Here is a 22,164-nt window from a genome sequence, read left to right on the forward strand (position 1 = left end):
CAAGAACAAGAAATATAAAGAAACACAAAACACTAAGTCGTCAGACTCAGGACCATGACAAAAATAGCTGAGAACTGAAAAAAAAAACAGCACTGGTGACAGTGTTGAGATGTGAGGAGACAGGAGCTTCATCTTAATATTATTTCTTTGGAACCATTTTTATTTTACATGTTTAGCCCTGTTTAATATATCAAAGATATATCAGAGATTTTATTCAAGAAGTGCTTATGGAGGAAATATACAAATATATGTGATTTAATGCAAATAGAGTGATCAGATAAACATCAGAGCTGGATGACTATACCTGCTACAGCATTAGGTTATCACCTCTCTTCTGATTGACATCAACTATTTTATGCAACAAATGTATATGAATTTTTTACATCTGCACAAAGCCTCGCTGGTTTCAAAAATGTACATAGCACACAGTGTCTCTGGATAAATTAATCTTTCTGTTGACAAAACAGAAGGATTCAGAAGAAAAAAATACATGTAAACTGTATTTGTCTTTAATATAGGAGAATGCAATCTGAAAATAAACGTTAGAACAATCTAAAGCTAAATTGAAAAAAAGAAAACTTTCTACAAACCTTCACCCTGCATTTAGAGAAAACCGAAATGATGCTACAACTTCAGTTGAAGAAGTTGCTGTTGTTTACAAGGAGGGGAGATACATGGTGTGAGTTTGATGTAAAAAAGACTTTACATTTTGTATTTACAAAAACATCAGAAGTATACAACAGAAGGCTGAAACTGTTTCCCACAGTTTATCTCACAGTTTAACAGCAAACAAAAGCTCACTGATCTAAAGGGCAAATAAAGTAGAAAGCAAAACGTCTTACAAATATCTCATTAGCTCTGTGAAGCATCACATCATCATGCGGTAGCAATAAAATTAATACAAAATTTGTTTTGAAATGTGTTGCTAAATTTAAGAAAAAGAAAAAAGCTTAAGTTTAATGTGTCCTACTTTAGGGATGACAATTCTCTCTTTAAATCATTTTTAATCTGGTTCAACAAGTAAATAATATTTACGAGGTACATGGATTTCAGTTCATTATGTTTCTTCCATGCAGGACTCTCAGCTAGTTGGACTTCACTCCAGATCTTCCTGCACCTTCTTGTCTGTCTGTGCTTGCTGCGAAGGCCTTTAAGGCTGAAAGGTTCTCATAAACAGAATGAGAATCTAACTGATGGAGAGACATTAAAATAATGATAAGACTAAAAGAGCTTCTTTAAACATATATTGCATTGTGGTAAAATTATTACTGGCTCTAATTCATATTGCAAAAACTGTCTGTTGTGTAGCACTTCTTACCTGGATCATATCAGCAGGTCCACCTGCTCCAGTATGTAAGTTTGCCTGTTTCTTCTTCCTGGATAAATTCCAATAACAAATCAATTTTTATTGAAACTGAATCAGCAGCTTTAAAGATAAAGTTGGGGGGAAAAGAAAAGTAATGGAACTGATGATTTTATATATACATATATATTACCTTATCTGTATACTCAACAAAAACAAAGGAATCAGCATCAGAACCACCAGACTCAACCTGATGATATTCGCGATTATTACTGATTTCACTAAAAAGAAGACAAACAAACAGGATGCAAGTCTGAGTTGCACATCTAGTTTCACAGATCATTCAACTGTGAGGAGCATCAAACTGACCTGCCACAACATCCAGCTGTAAGATGGAGTTCTGATGTCCTCTTGAGTTCTGGGCAACACAGTAATAACTCCCACTGTGTTCAGGTTGGATGTCAGTGATGGTGAAGTTCTGTCCTGATGCCTTTGGTGACTCATCATCCTCCTTGTACCAGGTGTAATTAGCTGCTGGGTTAGCATCACTGCTACAGGTCAGAGTGACTGAACTGCCCTCCACTATCTTAGCAGAGGGGCTCACTGACACAGAGGGAAGTCTCGGAGGATCTAGTAAACAGTAAATTAAACACTATGTAAATTTATATTCAAATTCTGTTAAGATTCTTAAAAAGTATTTTGAACGTTTAGACTGACAAAAAACACTCACATTGTACATCCACTGATAGAGAGGTAGAGTTGGCCTCTCCATGCACATTCTCAGACTTGCAGGAATAATCCCCACTGTCCTCCAATCTGATGGAGATAAAGTGATAAACACCCTGTTGTCCTACTGACAGTACTTTGTTGTCTTTGTACCAGGTGTAATTAGCTGCTGGGTTAGCATCACTGCTGCAGATCAGATTTACAGGGCTGCCTTCCACTATCTCATCAGAGGGACTCACTGATAGAGACAGAAACTTTGGAGCATCTGAAAGAGAAGGTAAAGACACAGAGAGTTTGCCTGTCCATTGATGACTTAAGCATGTTCATGTAGTGTGATCGTTGGATTAGGTAATTGGATTTACATAATCCTTTGGTTGCCAATCAGGTCTCTCTCGTGACATGTAAGAGTCTAATTTCTGTCCTTCAACCACTCAAATCAATACAAAGGATGTAAATATAGGAAAGTCTTCTACTTATCATTCTGAAAGTCAAATGAAACCAAACCCAACCAAAAGAAACCTACAGATTCAACCAGAATCACAAAAAATATGTTCAAAGCAGAAACAAATCTGTGCTGTTGTGGAGGGTTTTGTGGCATTCAGACAATTACAGTACCACCCATCCATCCATCCATCCATCCATCCATCCATCCTCTTATCTTTGTAAGGGTCACGGAGGGGCTGGAGCCTATGCCAGCTGCCATAGGGCAGGAGGCAGGTGTTGCAGGGACAGACAGATAGCCATTCACACTCACAATCACACCTATGGACAATTTAGAATGACCAGACCCAACCCCACTAACTGCATGTCTTACTGATGGTTTACATCTCAGGGATGTATATCCAGAAGCCATTTGGAATCCAGAGTGCTTTACTGAAGCTGCACAGTGAACAACTAGCCATGTTTTTACTTACATTTTACATCAAGAAGTTTGTTCCTAGACGTCTTCATCCCCAGCTTGTTTCTGGCTTTACAGTAATACACTCCAGAGTCAGAGGACTGAATGGAGCTGAACCCAAGCTGGAAGCTCTCACTGAGAGGTTTGCGATCATTGTTCTTGTACCAGGTGTAGTTAGCTGCTGGGTTAGCATCACTGCTACAGGTCAGAGTCACTGAACTGCCCTCCACTATCTCAGCAAAGGGACTCACTGACACAGAGGGAAGCTTTGGAGCATCTGGAGGAGGAAACATGAACATATTTAATGTTTAATTACACATTATGATTGAGTTTTCATAGTAGAAGATAAAACTACATGCCCCGCCCAATAACACTACAGCTCACATTAAACAAACACTCATGGGTCATTCTTTAATGCTTTCTTTAGACCAAAGATGGTCTGAATCTCCTGATTTATGAGCCCCAGAGTTAGGTTTGAAAATGGGTCTGACGATTTTATCCAGCAGTGAATATATCATTCGCTAACACGTGGAGATCAGGCACATTACTATGAAAAAGTATTTGCCCCCTTACAGATTTCTTTTTAAAAATGTTACTAATTTATCACACCTCTAGAACTTTTGAATAAAGATATCACTTGAATCGATAGCTGGATAGCTTTTAAACCCTAACCTAAACCAGGGGTGGGCAACTCCAGGCCTCGAGGACCAGTGTCCTGCATGTTTTAATTGCAGTCTTGATCTAACACAGCTGATTCAGATGGTTAAAGGGTTAAATGAAATGAAATCAATTAAAACACTATTTAAAAGCTGCATTTTGCATTCGTCTAATGGTAAAATGTGTTTGATGACCACAAACAAACAAGTGGCAAAAATGCAAAATAAGAAATCAAGGAGGCAGATATTTTACATAAATATTACAAGCAGCAAATCCAAACTCTGTCACATGTGCTCAGTGTGAATTCTCGTCAGGTCTCATCACCAGTGGTGGACCTGCCAGTTCTGGTGTTATCTTATTAAAGCCAGTGCATCTGCACAGTGCTAGGCTGTGATTACAAGTCTGACTAAAGGATTTCCTACTCCACCCTGATGCAGTCTGTTTCTGACAGTTTGTCCGTTAACATAAACATGCACGTGAGTATTTCACTCAGGTTCATTTTATAGCTCTCTGGCAATGTTGCTCCTCTTCCTCCAGACACTCTTTGATGCTCTTTTATCACCTTCATCTCATGCATCCATCAGATACGAGAACACTAACATGAAGGATTCACAGAGGTTGCTTTTTCCTAAATGTACCAAAGTCCCTGCAGTTTGACTTTGGGTTAATTGAGCAGTACATGTCTTTAAGCCAATAGAATAAAGTGAATAAAATAATAATCTACTGAAGCTACTGAATGAACTACAGTACCAGAATATCAATATATGAAGAAATGTATTTTTTAAAATATTAATGGTCTTTTACACACAATTCACAATGATGATGTTGTGTCCAGTCCTTTTTGTCCCCAGGTCGTTTACAGCTGTGCAGTAATACTCTCCAGCATCAGAAGACTGAATGGAGCTGAAGATGAGCTGGGAGTCTTTACTGAGAGGTTTCTGATCATCCTCCTTGTACCAGGTGTAATTAGCTGCTGGCTTAGCATCACTGCTACAGGTCAGAGTCACAGAGCTGCCCTCCACTATCTCACCCGAGAGAGTCACTGACACAGAGTGGCGTATTGGAGCATCTGGAGGAAGAAAAAACCCATAAACATGTGTAATGCAACAGTTACAGATACATAGAAACATCAATGTTAATTTTTTTTTTACCTGTAACAAGCAAAGTGACTCCAGGAGAGCCAGTATAACGTCCACTACGATAGTTTGTCTCAAACCTGAACTTGTATTGAGCTGAGTCGCTCTCTCTCAGGTCTGTGATTCTCAGAGTGCTGTTGTTCCGAAAAAAATAATACTCCACTCGAGCGTTATAGTTTGGATCAGTTTTTAGATCCACAGGTACATCTTGTTGCAATTTAGTAAACCATAATCTTTTCTGAACTTCAATAGTTTCATTATTTATTCTGGGTGGGTATGTGTAGGTGCAGCGTATCTCCACCGATGATCCTTTTACAGCACAGATCTGAGTAGAAGTGTAAGTCACTCCCCAGCCATTCTGACTCTGTACCACTGTAACACAGAGCACATCAGAAAACACAATAACACATGTGCTATTGTATCTGGAGTAAATGAATTTGTTTTAGTGCAATGACAGCAGAATTCCAAAATGGTTTTGCATCGGTTGATCAACATTTTGTGTTATTATATCACTGACTCACTTGTCATTTCAACCACCTGTTTGTTTTCAGAGCAAAAAGATCAAATGGTCTTATCTGTAGACATACAGTACCTGACACAGAAAGCAGCACGATAAAAACTCCTCTGAGTGCTGCAGTTAAACTCATAGCCGCTCCTGTCATCTGTCTGTGTGACTTCAGAGAAGAAAAGAAATGTTAGCAGGTAAATAATGTATCCAGGAATTAGACACATCAAAAAACAATTCTCACTCTGTCTCTTAAGATGCCTTTCTGATGTGGTCTGCAGGCAGAAAACTGAGTTCAGGTTAGTAAAAGCGCCCTTCCTTCCTTTTCACACCTCTAATACACACAGTGATGCAAATGTGTCAGTTTTTCATTGTCACAATTCAATCCTAATTTATAATATGTGTGAGAACATAATAAAAGTTCATGTGTCTGGTTTGTTAGGAGTAAACTAATAATAAAACAGCTTTTTAAAAATTATTATTTATTTTGTGTTTTCTGTTTTTTTGCACTCAGATACCTTTGTGGGTTTCTGCTCTCTAAGTCACTAATAAAAGCCACAACACGCAGCGACTGGCACCCACCATCACATCCGGTTTAGTTGAGTTATTTTTTTACTTTGAACAACCAACACTGCAGAAATGCATGTGACCAAAACAATTCAGTAAAACCATACAGCCTGTGTGTGGGCTTCCTCTTCTGTCTTTATTTTAAGACAATTTATGTCTTTAAAAGACTTTTTACAGTAGCTCTCTTTAGAAGGCTTCACTGAGAGGTCTGAGAGGGTCATGCTGTTCTGTAACTACTCATAAGCATAAGATGTATAAATGGATCTTGTAGCTATATGCCACAGTGGCTGATGAAGAGGTGATCATTGTGATCAACATATCACAAAAAGGTTAATTTGAGAAAATCTAAATTAGCTGTATGTAAGCGGCAATACATGAAAAACCACAGGACCCATCATACAAGCTGGTTTAGAGGTGATTCTTACAAAAAAACATGTCTGTGCAAACTCCCAAACCCTAACAACACAACTGCTTTAAGAATTAAACTTTTATCCCACCAGATTTTAATACTTACAGTTAAAATTGTACTCCTCTCTCACTTTATCTCTCACTTCGACCGCCATTGTTACAAGAACAAAATTCTCCAGTATGGATCGCAATGAATCCTGGGATAGGGTGGGCCATAAAGGATACACCCAAACCATCCTTCAAATCCAGGGAAATGGTGGATGCATTTGTGGGCCGCATTTGGATCAGCCTTCGAATTTGGGCAGCCTTCATCACCTGACTGTGATTTAATCAGCCTACAAATGCAGTTTCTGAAGGATGCCTCTGAATTTGGACACAGCCACTGTGGAACCATCCTTTCTTCTACTCAGCAGCGTACCAAGATCCTGCGTGATGAACCAAAGATTTTGAATTTTCATTTATTAGTCCATAATACCTTCTTCCAATCTTCAGTAGTCCAATGTGTTATCCCAGGCAAGCCTCTTAGGTAGAGCAGGTCATTTGACAATGAGAAGGTTGTTTTTGATTGACTGGCTTCTCCAGTCTGCATGCCAAAGTATCCTTGGGCATGATACTGAACGTCAGGTTACTCCCTGATGTCTTTACAGCGGGGTGGCTGTAGCTCAGGTGGCAGAGCAGGTCAGCCACTAATCAGAATGGTCGGTGGTTCGATCCCAGGCTGCCTCCTGGCGGCATGCCAAATATCCTTGGGCAAGATACTAACTCTGTGTTTGCCTACTGGTGGTGGTCAGAGGGCCCGGTGGCGCCAGTGTCCGGCAGCCTCGCCTCTGTCAGTGCACCCCAGGGTGGCTGTGGCTACAATGTAGCTTGCCATTGTGAATGGGTGAATGACTGAATGTAGTGTGAAGCGCTTTGGGGTCCTTAGGGACTAGAAAAGCGCTATACAAATGCAGGCCATTTATCAGAGCATGAATGTGATTGTTTGATAGAAAACTTGTTTTTCTTATTTTTTATGTCCATCCATCCATTCACTTCCGCTTATCCTTTTCAGGGTCGCGGGGGGCGCTGGAGCCTATCCCAGCTGTCATAGGGCGAGAGGCGGGGTACACCCTGGACAGGTCGCCAGTCTGTCGCAGGGCCAACACACAGGGACAGACAACCATTCGCATTCACACATTCACACCTAGTGGCAATTTGGATTATCCAATTAACCTATCCCCACAAGCTGCATGTCTTGTGTTTTTATTATTATTTAGTTTTCTTTATAGAACATTGTAGTGCCTTAGGGAGGGGGGCCACTAACCCAAAGTCTCATGGGACGTTCATGCAGACATTCATGAGTAGAGTCACAGTGTTAATAAGAGCTATTTCAGTTATCCTGTGTGCATTTATCATTGCTATTGTTAATTTGTCATGTGAATTGCAGCTATTTGTTTAGTACTGAGTAATGGCCATCATGACTGAGACTGCTGTGCCATTTAATGATCTGTGGTCACTGTTGCTGATTGGGGGTGTTATGCTAATAGAGCTGCATTCCTGTAGTTGAGCAGTTAATGAAACAGCAGGACTGCAAATAAAGATTGAGATATCTGTTTACTCACCACAATAACTTTATTATTTTTATTGTATGATGATCACCTGTAGCAGCAGGCGCTTCAGTTCACAATGCAACAGATCACTAGTATGATAATGGTACTATAAACTATGCGCGTGCTTTTCAAATGTGGATCAAAGAGCAAAGAGCTGCATCAACAAGGGAGCTTAAAAGAGGCTGAAACTGTTGTGTTGGTGATAAACATCAGATATTTATCACCAACTCAACAGTACAGATTAAATCAGGAAGTTCATTTTTTCTTGTATTGGCTCGTTGTGCGCATGAAAGCTGTGAAGAGGAAGTAAGCTGACATATTTCAGAAGTGTGATTTCTGTCTTTTGCCTGCACACCAGAGCGTAAACGACTCTTTAGAGATGATGATCTTCCCTTCACCTTTGAAATGGTAAATGGCCTGTATTTGTATAGCGCTTTACTTAGACCCTAAGGACCCCAAAGCACTTTACACATTCAGTAATCAACCTATTCACACACAGGTGATGGCAAGCTACATTGGAGCCACCCTGGGGCGCACTGACATAGGTGAGGCTGCAGGACACTGGCGCCACGACCACCACCAGTAGGCAACGGGTGAAGTGTCTTGCCCAAGGATACAACGACCGAGACGGTCGTTGTATCGAACGGGGCTCGAACTGACAACTTTCCGATTACAATACGAACTCCCAAAAATCTTGAGCCACGATCGCCCAAAGTAGAATTGTTTATTAGTGTGTACATGTGGTCACATTATTTACTTGCTGCCATGTTTTACTGCTTCTGAAGTCACATAGACAGATGACCGGAGCATTATGAGTTTAACTGAGTGCAGTGGGAGGATTTGTTTTGGTCCTTCTCTCTGTATCGAGTGCAGTATGTCTGCATTTAGCTTCAGAAATGAAGGAAATGTGGACAGTTTAATTAATTTTATGAACATGCACCAGAGGTGACATTTTTGTTACCTATTCCGTTGCTGTAAATAGTTTGTCACGCCTTAAGTCTATTATTGGTTTCCTGTGGTTTTCACACTGACAGAAACTCAACATGAACCTGACTGCAGTGTGATCAGAGTGGAAACTAACAAATGCATTAACAGTCTGTTCCTGTTCTACTTATTAAACTGCATCACAGGATAATTATTGTTATCTACAAGCACCAGGTTCCGTATGGACATATTTCTGTTTGATAGCACACACCGATAACTCAGACTTACCAAACACATCAGTACAGTGAGAGTTATTATTGTGAAGCCAAGAACAGCAGAAGATGTCATTACTGCACCCTACATCTGTTTGCTTTAGCAGGTGAGCCATAAACTCTCAGGATCTGATCAAATCATTATAAATATTCACACACTTTTTGTAACTGTGTTAAGAAAAGAAACTCCATTATATCGTATGTTGATAGAATAGAATAGAATAGAAATAGAATGTCACGTACAAGTACAAGGCAAAGAATTGCAGTTTGCATCCAGCCAGAAGGTGCTTTAGCCATGATATAGATATATTACAGAAATTATAGGTATGAAGGTACAAAATATGGGTCTATTATGGGTATGTTACAATGTACACGGTATGAAGTATGTTATGAATATGCTATGACTATAAGTATGTACAGGCTGTAGTGAGTGTTCAAGCTATATACAGGCTATGAACAGCATATAAATATGAAAACTATACAGAAATATGAACTATGCAAGTCATAAACTGTTCTAAAAAGTTGTAGAAGTATAATTATCGTATTGTACAGAATGATTGTTGATACAGCATTTACAGTAGTGCAGTTGATGGCACCAAACACATAAATGATCACTCTATAAATTAATCTCTTAACCTAATCTTTCTGCTTGGACGTATCTCCTGTTTGTTTCCTGTATGGAAACCTGTACTAATGATCAATATCATCAGACTGACTCTGGTGGTCCTGAAGCTGATTCTTCTAGAACCCTACACCTCTTCTCGCAGTCTGAGATCTTCTAGGCAAAGGCTGTTAATGGTCCCACAAACTCATTTTTCTGATTTCTGTTTTTACACCGCGTTCCAAATTATTATGCAGATGATATTTTTCTCTGATTTCCCTAAATATTTGATGCAAATGACAGTCAGCATAATATTTGAGTATAATTCAAATCTCCAAAAGTTGATTCTGTTCATCTGAACGTAGCGTTTTGTGGGAGAAACGTTTCGTCACTCATCCGAGTGACTTCTTCAGTCTCAGCTGACTGCAGGTTTCCCCAAATCTTATAAACAGTTGTTGCGTTCTTAGTCTAGGCGAGTATTGAATGCAACAAGAAGTTGGCCCACTCCCACTCCACCAAAGCAAGAACACAAACAACAATGTCTTTTTAAAGTGCTAAGCAGCCATTTATTTTCTTCAGCAGTGAGCAGTGCCAAAAATAACAAACAAAACTCCCTAATGGTCCCTATGCTTTCCTATACAAATGAAAACCAAGCAAAAGACAATTCACTTACCTAACTTTCTAAATGAAAAACGAGAAAACTCAATCAACAAAAATGGCTTCTCACACCTAGGCTGCTGCAGTAAAGAATATATACAAGCTTCCACCTTCAACTGCTGCTTTTTTAACTCCACTTCCTTTATGCGCAGCTCTTCCGCAGAAGGGCCAGGTTGAGAAGGGAGATTTTTCAGTGGGGCAGGAATACCAGCAACAGCTCCCAGCTTGACGCCCTCTGCAGGACCTGGCTCACCAAACAATCCCCTTTCATGCAGTTTAATACACAGGAGCTCTTTAAGCTCTTTTTTCTTTGCATTCAATGGCACAGTCACATCTAAGAAATTGGCAATAAGAATGAGGTCATCCTTTTTACATCTGTCCAACTTTTCTTCAGTTGGGCCTAAAGTGAAATCCTCCAATTTAAATTCCATACTCCCACACAAGAAAAAACTGCCAACCAGAAAAAGCAGAGCTAACCCAGAACACAGGTAACCCACCTGCAACAACGGCAATGAACAAAGAACGAAAGAGCCCACTCACCAAAAGACCCAACAAGAAAAAAGGAAAAGAATGGACAAGCCCCCAATTTATGTTACGTTCTTAGTCTAGGCGAGTATTGAACCCACTGGCCCACTCCCGCTCCACCAAAGCAAGAACACAAACAACAATATCTTTTTAAAGTGCTAAGCAGCCATTTATTTTCTTCAGCAGTGAGCAGTGCCAAAAATAACAAACAAAACTCCCTAATGGTCCCTATGCTTTCCTATACAAATGAAAACCAAGCAAAAGACAATTCACTTACCTAACTTTCTAAATGAAAAACGAGAAAACTCAATCAACAAAAATGGCTTCTCACACCTAGGCTGCTGCAGTAAAGAATATATACAAGGTGAACAAAATACACGATTGCTACTTGACAAAACTATTTACAGTAGTGATGGCCCGCTTGAAGCTGAAGCTCCGGTGTGTGTGTTAAAAAAATCAACACACTGCTTCAGAAGCACTGTGTCGAAGCTTGATTCGTTTGGCCAGAGCCACGTGATCAGTGACGTCCGAAGCTTCACTTAGAACCTAACTGCTTCGGTGTCTGATTCAATGGTTTATAAGGAAATGAATCATTTGCGGGATTTGTGGAGTGTTTTGATGGTGACAGATAGCGAACCACTGATCATTTCACTGAGAGATTTGGAGTCAGCGAGGAATAGGAGGTTCTGTTGTGTGGGAGAATTTTGAGTTGATTTTGGTGAATCTGGTGGGTTTTCCAGCTTTTTGTTCTGGCTGTTTGCTTTTGTTTTGTGCGTGTTTATTTTATCTGAAAACGGGAAAAAGGTAAAATGTCAAAAATCTGCTTCCATAATATAAATATCATTAAATAACTTTAGAAAAACTTCCACTTGACTCTTTACATGTAATGTTGTAAAAATATATATTTTATTGTTTAATTAATCTTAAACTGCTAGTCTGCCAAATGTGCAGCAATTGAATTTATTTATTCTCTTTATCTGATGGTTTGGTAGACCCAGGTAGACTGTATAACTGCATCTCTACCAGTTTCTCTGCACTCCAGCCTCCTCTTTTCCATGTGAAGGGATTTTCGATAAGGCAGGAGAAATTATCTCCACGAAAAGGAACAGTTTTGGCCATCGCACACTAGAACAAATTCTCTTCTTAAATAAAAATGAAAAAGGGCTACTTTAAATGCATCATGTTTTTAATTTGCAAGTTCATAAGCATTTTCCCTTTCCAGTTCACAATCAGTTCTACCCCCAGGTCAGAAATATGTCTTGGAAAATTTCCCTAATATAATATTATTTATAAATATGCCCGTCTAGCGGTTAATTGCATAAGTGCATGGAGGCAGGACCTGATTTGGATGGGTGAGTGAATACTCATGGCGATACAGTGTATCTGCAGAATTTTTCTTCGCTTCCAAATAAGTGAAGCAAAGTTTGGCATCCTCAATGCACTGCCTTGTACCATGTATCATAACAAAAACAGAGTGGGTTGGTTTCTGCATTGCAGTTTCTAATTCTGGTTCATATATTTTTGGAGTGCTTTGTTGACGCCGCTGTACAGGGTAGCTGGATCCTCCTCAGTTTTTTGGTTTTTGTTACTGAAAGGAAAGGATATATAAATTAAAATAAATCAAATGTTTAAAATAGTGTCAATAACTGTTTAAGTTATGCATTCACACTGTTAGTCTTTTTGTGTGTATGTATGCATGTATTTGTTTGTTTGTTTATAACATCGGCTGGCCAGTTATTCTGATTGTACATTCATGCTAAACTTGGTAACTAGTTACCAAGTTTCCTTGTTTATTATTGGAATGTTAAATAGTTTACAGTGACAAAAATGCACCCACCTGTCATTCTAAGGGTTCATAACTCTAGATCCATTCACCTCTATCACCGCCCAGTCATGATTTGTAGAAACCAAAATAGGTTTTTATCAGGCTGTCGATTTCTTTCTTTCTTTCTTTCTTTCTTTCTTTCTTTCTTTCTTTCTTTCTTTCTTTCTTCTTCATCAGAATTATTGTGTAAAGGCCAAGAAAGATGTCTAGCGGGTTTACTGTACCAAGTGGCTCATTATGGTCTTGACATATTGGTCCATTTGATTGACCTTTATTATTATTATTATTATTGTTATGTATTTATTTTATTTTCAGTTGTTACAGATGGGACAGGCATGACTTGGGGATAGGACAGGGAGAAAGAAAGAATGAGAGAAAGAAAAACCGAGGGGAGAAGAGATAGTGAGAAAGGGGTTGAATAAAAAGATCATCTGGATCACCTGTCGAGAGAAGAAAAAACAAACAAGAGAGCAACATTATAAACACAACACCATCACAATAAACTAGCTAACAGTAAATAACAGTAGATACTAAATATTAAATGTTATTGTGCAGCACACAATGTGCTTTGAAGTAGCAGGCAAGAAAGGTGTAGTTTGTGTCTATGAACAGTGAACACCCGTGTGTACGCCTGTGTGGATCAACACGCTTGTATTCAAAAGGTTTCTCCATGTAATGATCTGCTAGGGCGTGTGGGGAGCCATAGCCCCGTCCCTCAGGGCATGAAGCAGGTATGGGGGAGATTGAGGCCCCAAAGTACGAGAACCCAAGGACGACCATCAGAGGGGCAACAGTGCCACCTGCCTGGGAAGAGCTGAGGAGAGCCTCAGACGCAGGGTCACCCAGCAGCCAGACGGGGCTGCAGTGATGTGTTCGCGGGCACTGCTGGCAGCCAGCAGTACCAGAGAGGACCGAGCCCCAGGCCCAGAGGACAGAGGCCTGAGGGCCCCCTAATCCCCGAAGGGGCCCAACTGGGCCACAGTTGTCAGGCCCCGCCAAGCGGCCACCAGGAGTGAGGTGGTACATACATGAGCGCCCAGCCCCAGCCCCAGACGCCAAGAACCACCAACGCATGTCTGACGGCATCAGCAACCGGCAGGTAGGGGAGATAGGCCTCCATACCTTGGAGGACCTGAGATGTTCCCAGAGAGGTGGCGTCTGATACCTGACCTGACATACAGTATAGACACCGACGAACAGGCGCACACAGACACAAATGTGCATTCCCTCATATGCACATAAACAAGTACTCACCCGACATGGAGACAGACACAAATAGACACTGTACATACAATCACACTTCCCAAACATACTCTATACCTCAGGTGCAGGTACCCTTTCTCCAAGAGAGGCAAACCACACCTAGACCCATGAGATGTAACCCTTTTCCCTGGGGTGGACGCAAGCAGACCGCCCCCATATCTGCAGTAGCAGGGACGCCCCGCATCCTGAACCCCAATCGGACGGCCAATACCTCCCAGCCCCGGCGGTCAACAGAGAATGGAGGTGAGTGAAGACCCCAAACCTCCCTCCGCCCGCTCATATGTAGTGTTGCTGCATGCTGTTCTAAAGTGCATTTAAAACATGATGCTTCCTACCAGAGAGCAGCACGGCTGATCCCGAAAACCCTCAGTGTCTATATGCATTTAAAATTGAGGGTAGAGCACCAGCGCCAGAGGTGGGTTTGAATACACAGACCATCCTCTGGACGCTGTATAACCCGCCCACCCCCAAAGCCATGTTTATTTCTGATTTAAAACTTGATACTTTAACATGGAATTGGCTTTCAGACTCAACCTCAATGACTGTTGTGATATTTTGATACCACAGTAGCATTTACAGGATATTGCTTTGTAGTGAAAACTGTCACTCAATAAGGCCCATTTACTAGTTGTTTTTCTCTTTCTCTCTGACCCAAGAATTGATGTGTAAGAATCACAGGCTGGTACCCCAAGGTCGAAAATACCACAGAGACGAGACGACTTCCTTACTCCCATCCTCCCTTCCTTATCTTTTAGAAAAGAGCTTGTTAAAAAGCCAGGTGGTTTGTTTCAGAATTCACTAATGAAAGAACTCTGTATTCTATGTCTAGGAGTGTATTTTGCTGGGATGATCATAAATTGTAGCTGAACTGATAAACTACACAAAGGATACTTCTCTGCTCACAAGGCAGGAAGACGTTTCCTTATTTGGTCTGTACCGGTTTGAACTGGGAAAGCTGACACACGAACCTTTTTCCTCTATATAAGCTGTTGTATGATAAATAAACCTCTGAGTCAGTTTGGAATGACACCTAGAACGGTCTCCGTGTCTTCTTGTTCTTCTGAACTGCTCCCGGTACTCCGGCCGGTACCGTGATTGCCCGTTGATCATGCATGAGAATATTTTAATTTTGTTATATGTTAAAGGATGAACTCTGCTTATTGGTGCCCACGCTTTAGGAGGAAACTCGATCTATGACAGAGATTTCCTTCAATTTTGGTGTCAGAAGTGGGATTGGCTGACAGAAGGTAAATATGCGTCTTTCATATTTATATAAAGACTGTATTATACCTCTCTCAGTGATCGATCCATAAAAAAACGGGATATGCTGACGAAGTTTCACTTAGTGATCCAGAGAGACACTGACGACTTCCTCAGTCCCCGAATAAAGTAAATTAACCCTTGTGTGGTGTTGGTGGACCCGCTAGAGTTGTGGCTTTCCAAATTAACACTATCAAACAATTTTATGTTAAATTACTATGAATTAATGTGCTTCTCGTTTTTCTTTTATATAAAATGTTATGAATAAATCAGTTATAATCAAGTGGAAAGACACAACAAATTTACACGTGAAAGAATAATTAATTGTTTAACTTTTGTTTAAAAAAAAAAAAAAAAACGAAAGAAAAGAAAACTGAACACGGGTCTCACAGAGCCGATTACCATACAAGGGTTAAAAGCAGTAAATTAAAAGCAGAAAGACACAGGAAGTTGCCTGTTGTTTTGCGAGAAGTTGCTCGTTAAGCGAGAAGTGGCTCGTTAAGTGAGAAGTTGCTCACCAAAAAGTGACACAGGAAGTTGCCTGTTGTCTTGAAACGTACGTTAAAAAGTGAGAAGTTGCTCACTCAGAGAAAGCTAGCAAATAATTAAATTAACCTTAGATGTGCCATCTTTCAAGTGTGTAAACTCTACGTAGAGGAAAGAGTGAGTGTGAGTGTGTCTGACGTCACGGTGTTTTTGTGCGCTGTGTAAAAATAATTGTTTTTGATTGTGAGAGCTGTGATACTGCAGATCACTAGCTATTTAAAAAAAAAAAACAAACAAAAAGAGAGAGATGTGTGTTGATTAAGCAGTGATGATAATAATGAACATGTCTTTAGTTTGTCACTTTCAGGTGAAAAGCAGACCCGAATCAATTTTCCACATGCAGCGGTTGGACGAAAATTTAAATAATAGTTGTTAAACAATAGTTTAATAATTGGAAACGTTCAAGCCAAGTTTCTGGCTGACTTATTTATAGCACGATCTGTCTCAAAACTCTCACTTTTACCTGAAAAAAAACCTGATCAGCAGCGGCAGTATCGGAGCAGAGGCTGCAAAAAAGCACCAGAGAAGAAGAAAAGCAAAACCTATCTTCCTATCTGATTGGATGACTTCCACGGAGGGGCGAACAAGATGGCGGTGTGAAGAGCAGTTTTTGTCCGAGCTCTCAGAACGAGACATTTATTTGACGTCTTTCTGGCTTTCGGGACTCTTTTTTTGGAGATCAGAGCGCTGAGCTTGCTGGATCTGAGGCCAGGTTCGGCGGCGGCAGCATGTCAACATGTTCAGAAAGGACTGAGTGACTCGGCAGGCTACATGCCGCTAGCGACCATAGCTACATGAAAGCGCTCAACGTGCCGGCTGTGGTCGGAAAAGCTCCATCATAAACACGCCCTGTGCAGAGGTCCAAGCCGAGGGTCGGCCCCAGCGTGGGCGAGCTGATTGTGAAAGCCGTGGCCGCTTTCAAGGCAACGGCATGTCCGCGGCCGCTCTCAAGCAGGCTGTGGATGTGGACAAGAACAAAGCCCGTGTCAAGACCGCCTTCAAAAGCCTGGTGGCGAACGGCACTCTGGTACAGACCAGGGGCCTCCGGATCTTTCAAGATGAACAAGGCTACCGAGACCAAAGCCAAGACGCCCGTCGCGGCCAAAAAGCCAAGAAACCGGCAGGACCTGCTAGAAGTCTCCCAAGAAAGCAGCAGCAGCAGCACTTCAGCAACCGCATCAGAGGACAATAGAATGAGAGTGGTGAGAACACAAATTTTGTTATTAAATGTGGGTAATTAAAATTTGGGTTAGCAAACCTGGGGAAAAGAAAACTGACTGCTTAAGTGGAAAATTGAGACGGAGTTTTAAACACTGCGAGAATAGGAACATATACAAAATCACACAAAAACAAAACATGCATTAACCATACTAACACTCCAAACACAAGAGAACTCATGAAGATTAGACAACATTTTAAGTGTGTGAGTCTGTTTATTATCTTGTCCAAGTCACCTCGTGTGATGTAAAGACCAGTGAAACTCATAGCACATTGCATGCTCTGCTGGATATACAGCCCCACACACATGCAATGAAAATTAGCTTGTTGTCTTTCATCAGTGTTAAAATAGTGTCAATTTAGCAGACACTTGTTATCAAAACCAAATTTATTCAAAAAAAAAAATTGACTCTGTAGGTTGCAGGACAGCAATTTAACTTTTGTGGGAGAAAAATCCTGGTTTGATAAATCAGTGATCAGGCAATAAATTTAGTGTTTAAAATGGTAAATTGGGAGAAGCTTCCTGCTTGATTAATGCAGCATAAGTAATTTACTGTATAAGGGAAATTGTCTTTTGTGATAACATTTTGAACATGCTTTCCTGTTGTCCTGTCAACTTAGTGGGTTAATAGCTGATATGCAAATTAGTTGATTGGTTTTAGATTAATGAAAGGTGATTGAATTTTAGCACGAGTGAATGAGATGTGTTAGAGTTTGTGTGTTAAGTGGAAACTCCAAAACACCGAGTTTCCTGTTTTGATGTGCGAGTGAATTCTGTATCTAGATACACAACTTTGAATACGTCAGAACAAACTTTTTTGTGAAAATTGAATAAAATAGATCTGTGACCTAAATGAGTGAAGAGCACAGACCTGGTGATTAAACTCATAGCTAATATGACATTAGGATTATATTGTGTGTTGTGCAGCTGATGGTTGATTTGGAGTGAATTTAGCTGATGATTCTTCTTCTGTTGTGAAGTTGATGAGGAGTTTGTGTCATGACTTAAAGGCCTTTTTATTTTGATACTTTTACAGTGCACTGAGAGTTTTGTTTGATAATCTGTTATTTTCCATTTTTATCTTTTAAACAGGCACTGATTTTGTTGTCTATTTTCTTTTCTTTAAGCAGATCCGCACGTCGGGAATTAAAGGTGCTACACGTCGTCGAGAAAATTGTGACAAGTGAGTTTTCTCCACATTAAATTGGGCTTTGGAGAAGGCCACTTATTATAAGTGTCCCAGCCTAAAACTGGATTCAGCGATGTAATCCTATCTAAAGTTCTTTTTCTTTTTTGAGATGACGTCATTTTGCTGGAAGTGGAAACTAAAATGCGACGACATGTTCCACTATCAGCAAAGAAAGAAACAAAGAATGAATGAATGTATGAATGGAAATAAAATAAAAACAAACTGACTGACCGACTGGTAAAAGCTGACAAGACTTGATCACGACTCAAAGTTAATCTCCACCTAGACAGGACAAAGGGTGGATGAATCTATATGTGTTTTTTGTTACAGGAGCAGTAAGATGACAGCAACATTCGAGGGTGCATGATGATTTAACCTGTGAAATGCCACTTTCTCTGTCTGTGCATTTACTAAGGGTGCTATTCCCTATTTTGTGTTGCTCAGAGATCACTGTGAGAAATTGTATACATCTGCGCAAGCGCTAACATTTGTATTTTCTTTTCTACAGCATTACAGTTTTTCATGTGTTTGATCATGTGGTTTATAAGAGGATTAGTTAATGTTTTTCTACTATAGGATTTCTGGGCTTACATGTGACTGACATTCTTTCCACAGCTAGGGTTTGATAACTTTATGGTCTTTTTATGGCACCTCTGGAATGTGGATAGCCGATGCCTGCCCACCAGGATAGTCAATGTGTGTTGCTAATGTTTGTTTTTCTGAGACTGTGTTTAGAAGATTCAGCTGAAGCGGACAAGTGACATGAGTAAAACAAATAAGAGATGCAGTGTTTATGGAATAGTTTAACATGGAGCTCATCTGCTGGCCACTTTTGAGCTCCTAGTAATAGATGAGTGGAGTGACCTTGCTTAAGAGAAGTCACTGATTACATTAATGTTAACTGAGTACATGGGATGATCCATGTTTGAGGCAAATTAGGGAAATAATTGTAGTTTACTGATTTGAGAAAACCTGCACATGACACTTGTTTTGCTGATGTTGAATGCTTGTTACACTTATGATAGAATTGTTTACAAGTGTGAAGTTTGATTTCACTTCCAGATTTTGCTTTCCGGGCCATGATGGTGTGTATGTATGCAAAACACACTAACATCTTTCATTGCAGGATTATAGGTCCAGGGTGGTGCTGCTCCAGGGGAGGAGATGCCCTGATGTTGCCTGGGATATGATCTAGTTAACCTTTTTCTTTAAGACAGGAATCTGATTTTGATGGGTTGACTCATGGGAGTGTCCATGTGTCAAAAAGAGAGGGATCCAGGATTAATATGAAGCAACGAATTAACATTAAAATTTGTTTTATATGATTTTTGCAGCGATCTGTGTGATTAACAATTCATTCAACAGGTATTAAACCTATGCAAGTGGTGCATCCATGTTCAGATGAGGCTTTGATGGCCTATAAGTGAAAGGTCATTGAACTAAAGAATGTTAGGTTTTGTACTGTATATTGTCATTTATGCTTAGAAATATCTATATATGCTTAGGGTTTATAATTAGTTGTAGATTGGTAAAGGTTTGACCCTTGATAGTCTGCAAACTTTGTGTGTATCAGAGAGCACTCTGGAGCATGAGGGAGTTCGTGCCTTGTTTTATTGTTTTATGGTAGGACGTAAGTGCTATTTGCTTAGGTGAACTCTTGGCAGGTTTGGGGAAGTTATTTATGGGGTCACACACACACTATGTCCACAATTTGGTAGAAACACTGAATAATAACTATCAGAAAGTTTGTCTCTCTAAGCCTCTCCCCTCCACAGCTACAAGTGGAGACAAGGAGATGCGTGTTGGTGAAGCCGCTAAAACCAAGGACACTCTGGGAGGCCGCGCGTTTTCCAGCCCCAGACTGTACTGGCAGTGACGAAGAACCAGCATCCTCACAGACGGACAACCTCAGTGGATTCATGCCAGCAGGGTTAAGACCAGCCCAATCGGACCATCTCAGGCGTCGATCAAGCAGATGACATCTCCGGCGGGCCAGCGCCAGGATCCAATTCAATCCACATACACACACAATCACTGATTAACACACAACGCCTGAAAGAGCCAAGACTCAGAGAGCTCTTTGATGCTTCACCTGAACAACAACAAGGTACTCAAACATCCAGCAGGAACAGAAAGCCAAAAGTACCACATGATGTCTAACCTGATAAAGCTAGACTCATTCCATCCTGATAATGGAGAAAATGAAATGCCCATTGTCATCATACGACGCTTATTCTGTGTCTCTCGAACCTGGGACCAGGCCAGGAGACGACTGAAGAACTGTTTTTCTTATATATTTAGGTTATTTATCATATCTATCGCATTAACCTTAGGATTTTTCTTTGCTATTTTGTATTGAAAACTGCAACCATGTTCATATTTCTGCAGGTCATATTTTGCTGACGATACCTCATGCTCTATTTTGCAAGACACCTACTTAATGCACTCCTCACGCTCCCTAAAATCAGTAAATGACAACATAGACGCCACTAATAAACGATTTTATGCACCCCATAGAGCAGGAGTCAACTCCTGGTATGAAAATGCCAGAACAGCCGCTCGTGATTTAGGAAACAGTAACTGTTATGTCTGTTCAAAGGCTAATCCAGAACAGGTAATAGTAGGATGCCCCATATCCGGTTTCCCCCTCACTGAGGGACTAGAGGAAATCGGCGGAGATAATGCTCTCCTTAAAGACACTTTACAGTTGACTCTGAGCCCTCTCGACTTCTTACTTAGACACACACACACACCAACTAACCCTGAGACTCCATTAGGCGAATTATTGAAGTTATCTAATGACACCGCAGGGACCTGCGCCCCAATGAAACGCCCCAAGAATAGGTTAAAGCCCTCACTGCCCTTAGGACAGATCCCTCTCCATTTTAATACTAGTATGATATGTCTGCGCAGACTAAAGTTAACTGGCCCAGACACACACATAGATTATACAAAGGATAACTATACATTCTTCTCTGACTCCCCAGGTGCACGCTGTAATGAGACATGGCTAGCTGTCTCTGTGGCTGAAGTTGTATCATATCTGGAGGAACACACACACAGTTCAAGTTCGAGCAGAGAATCGATCATTGTTCCCCCAGAGGGTGTATTAAATGATACTGACTGGGGGGAGTTAGTTAAATCACACATGGTCACGCGCCTAACTAGACCAATCCCACATGCTTATTGGATGTGCAATAATACCCTTAGATTAGCTTTACCTGTTAATTGGACCGGTACCTGTGGTCTAGTGACCGTTGATGTATGCTGTACTTTCATTCCCAATAATACCGCTCCTAACGGTTCATTCACACAAGCTATGAATAGACTTGAAGCATTGAAGATAGAACTAATTGCCAATGCAGGTCACGGTCAGTGGCTAGACAAGTGGCTGCAGGACACGTTTGGAAAATGGAGGGAACTAATTGTAGCCTTTGTAACCGTTGCAGCATGTTTTCGATGATTATTGTCTGTTGTGTGATACCATGTATACGCTCTCAGAATTTTTGATATTAAGCTTGCTCGAAGGACCAGTTACATTTATGATTTGTTTTATGTTTATGATTTGTCTTTATATTATGTTATTACATTCTGTCTTTATACTATGTTATCATTTCATGATAAAAGGAGGGAACTGTTGTGATATTTTGATACCACAGTAGCATTTACAGGATATTGCTTTGTAGTGAAAACTGTCACTCAATAAGGCCCATTTACTAGTTGTTTTTCTCTTTCTCTCTGACCCAAGAATTGATGTGTAAGAATCACAGGCTGGTACCCCAAGGTCGAAAATACCACAGAGACGAGACGACTTCCTTACTCCCATCCTCCCTTCCTTATCTTTTAGAAAAGAGCTTGTTAAAAAGCCAGGTGGTTTGTTTCAGAATTCACTAATGAAAGAACTCTGTATTCTATGTCTAGGAGTGTATTTTGCTGGGATGATCATAAATTGTAGCTGAACTGATAAACTACACAAAGGATACTTCTCTGCTCACAAGGCAGGAAGACGTTTCCTTATTTGGTCTGTACCGGTTTGAACTGGGAAAGCTGACACACGAACCTTTTTCCTCTATATAAGCTGTTGTATGATAAAT

The 22,164-nt window shown here is 40.5% G+C and overlaps 1 protein-coding gene across 1 annotated transcript; it reads right to left on the minus strand.

Moving 5' to 3' along the window:
• Positions 1–1,085: 1,085 nt before the first annotated feature.
• Positions 1,086–13,667, minus strand: LOC146630002 (sialoadhesin-like). The gene is made up of 10 exons (XM_085355395.1): positions 13,354–13,667; positions 10,344–10,693; positions 4,736–5,092; positions 4,393–4,653; positions 2,944–3,204; positions 2,034–2,294; positions 1,673–1,933; positions 1,497–1,584; positions 1,319–1,376; positions 1,086–1,190 (listed from the first exon to the last, which is right to left on the minus strand). Exons 1-10 carry the CDS (start codon positions 13,665–13,667, stop codon positions 1,086–1,088), a joined length of 2,316 nt encoding a protein of 771 aa, XP_085211521.1.
• Positions 13,668–22,164: the final 8,497 nt, after the last annotated feature.

Source organism: Diplotaxodon limnothrissa, linkage group LG6 (assembly GCF_057381915.1).
Source record: "Diplotaxodon limnothrissa isolate DT_005_m linkage group LG6, D_limnothrissa_male_GT1.1, whole genome shotgun sequence".
Lineage (NCBI taxonomy): Eukaryota > Metazoa > Chordata > Actinopteri > Cichliformes > Cichlidae > Diplotaxodon > Diplotaxodon limnothrissa.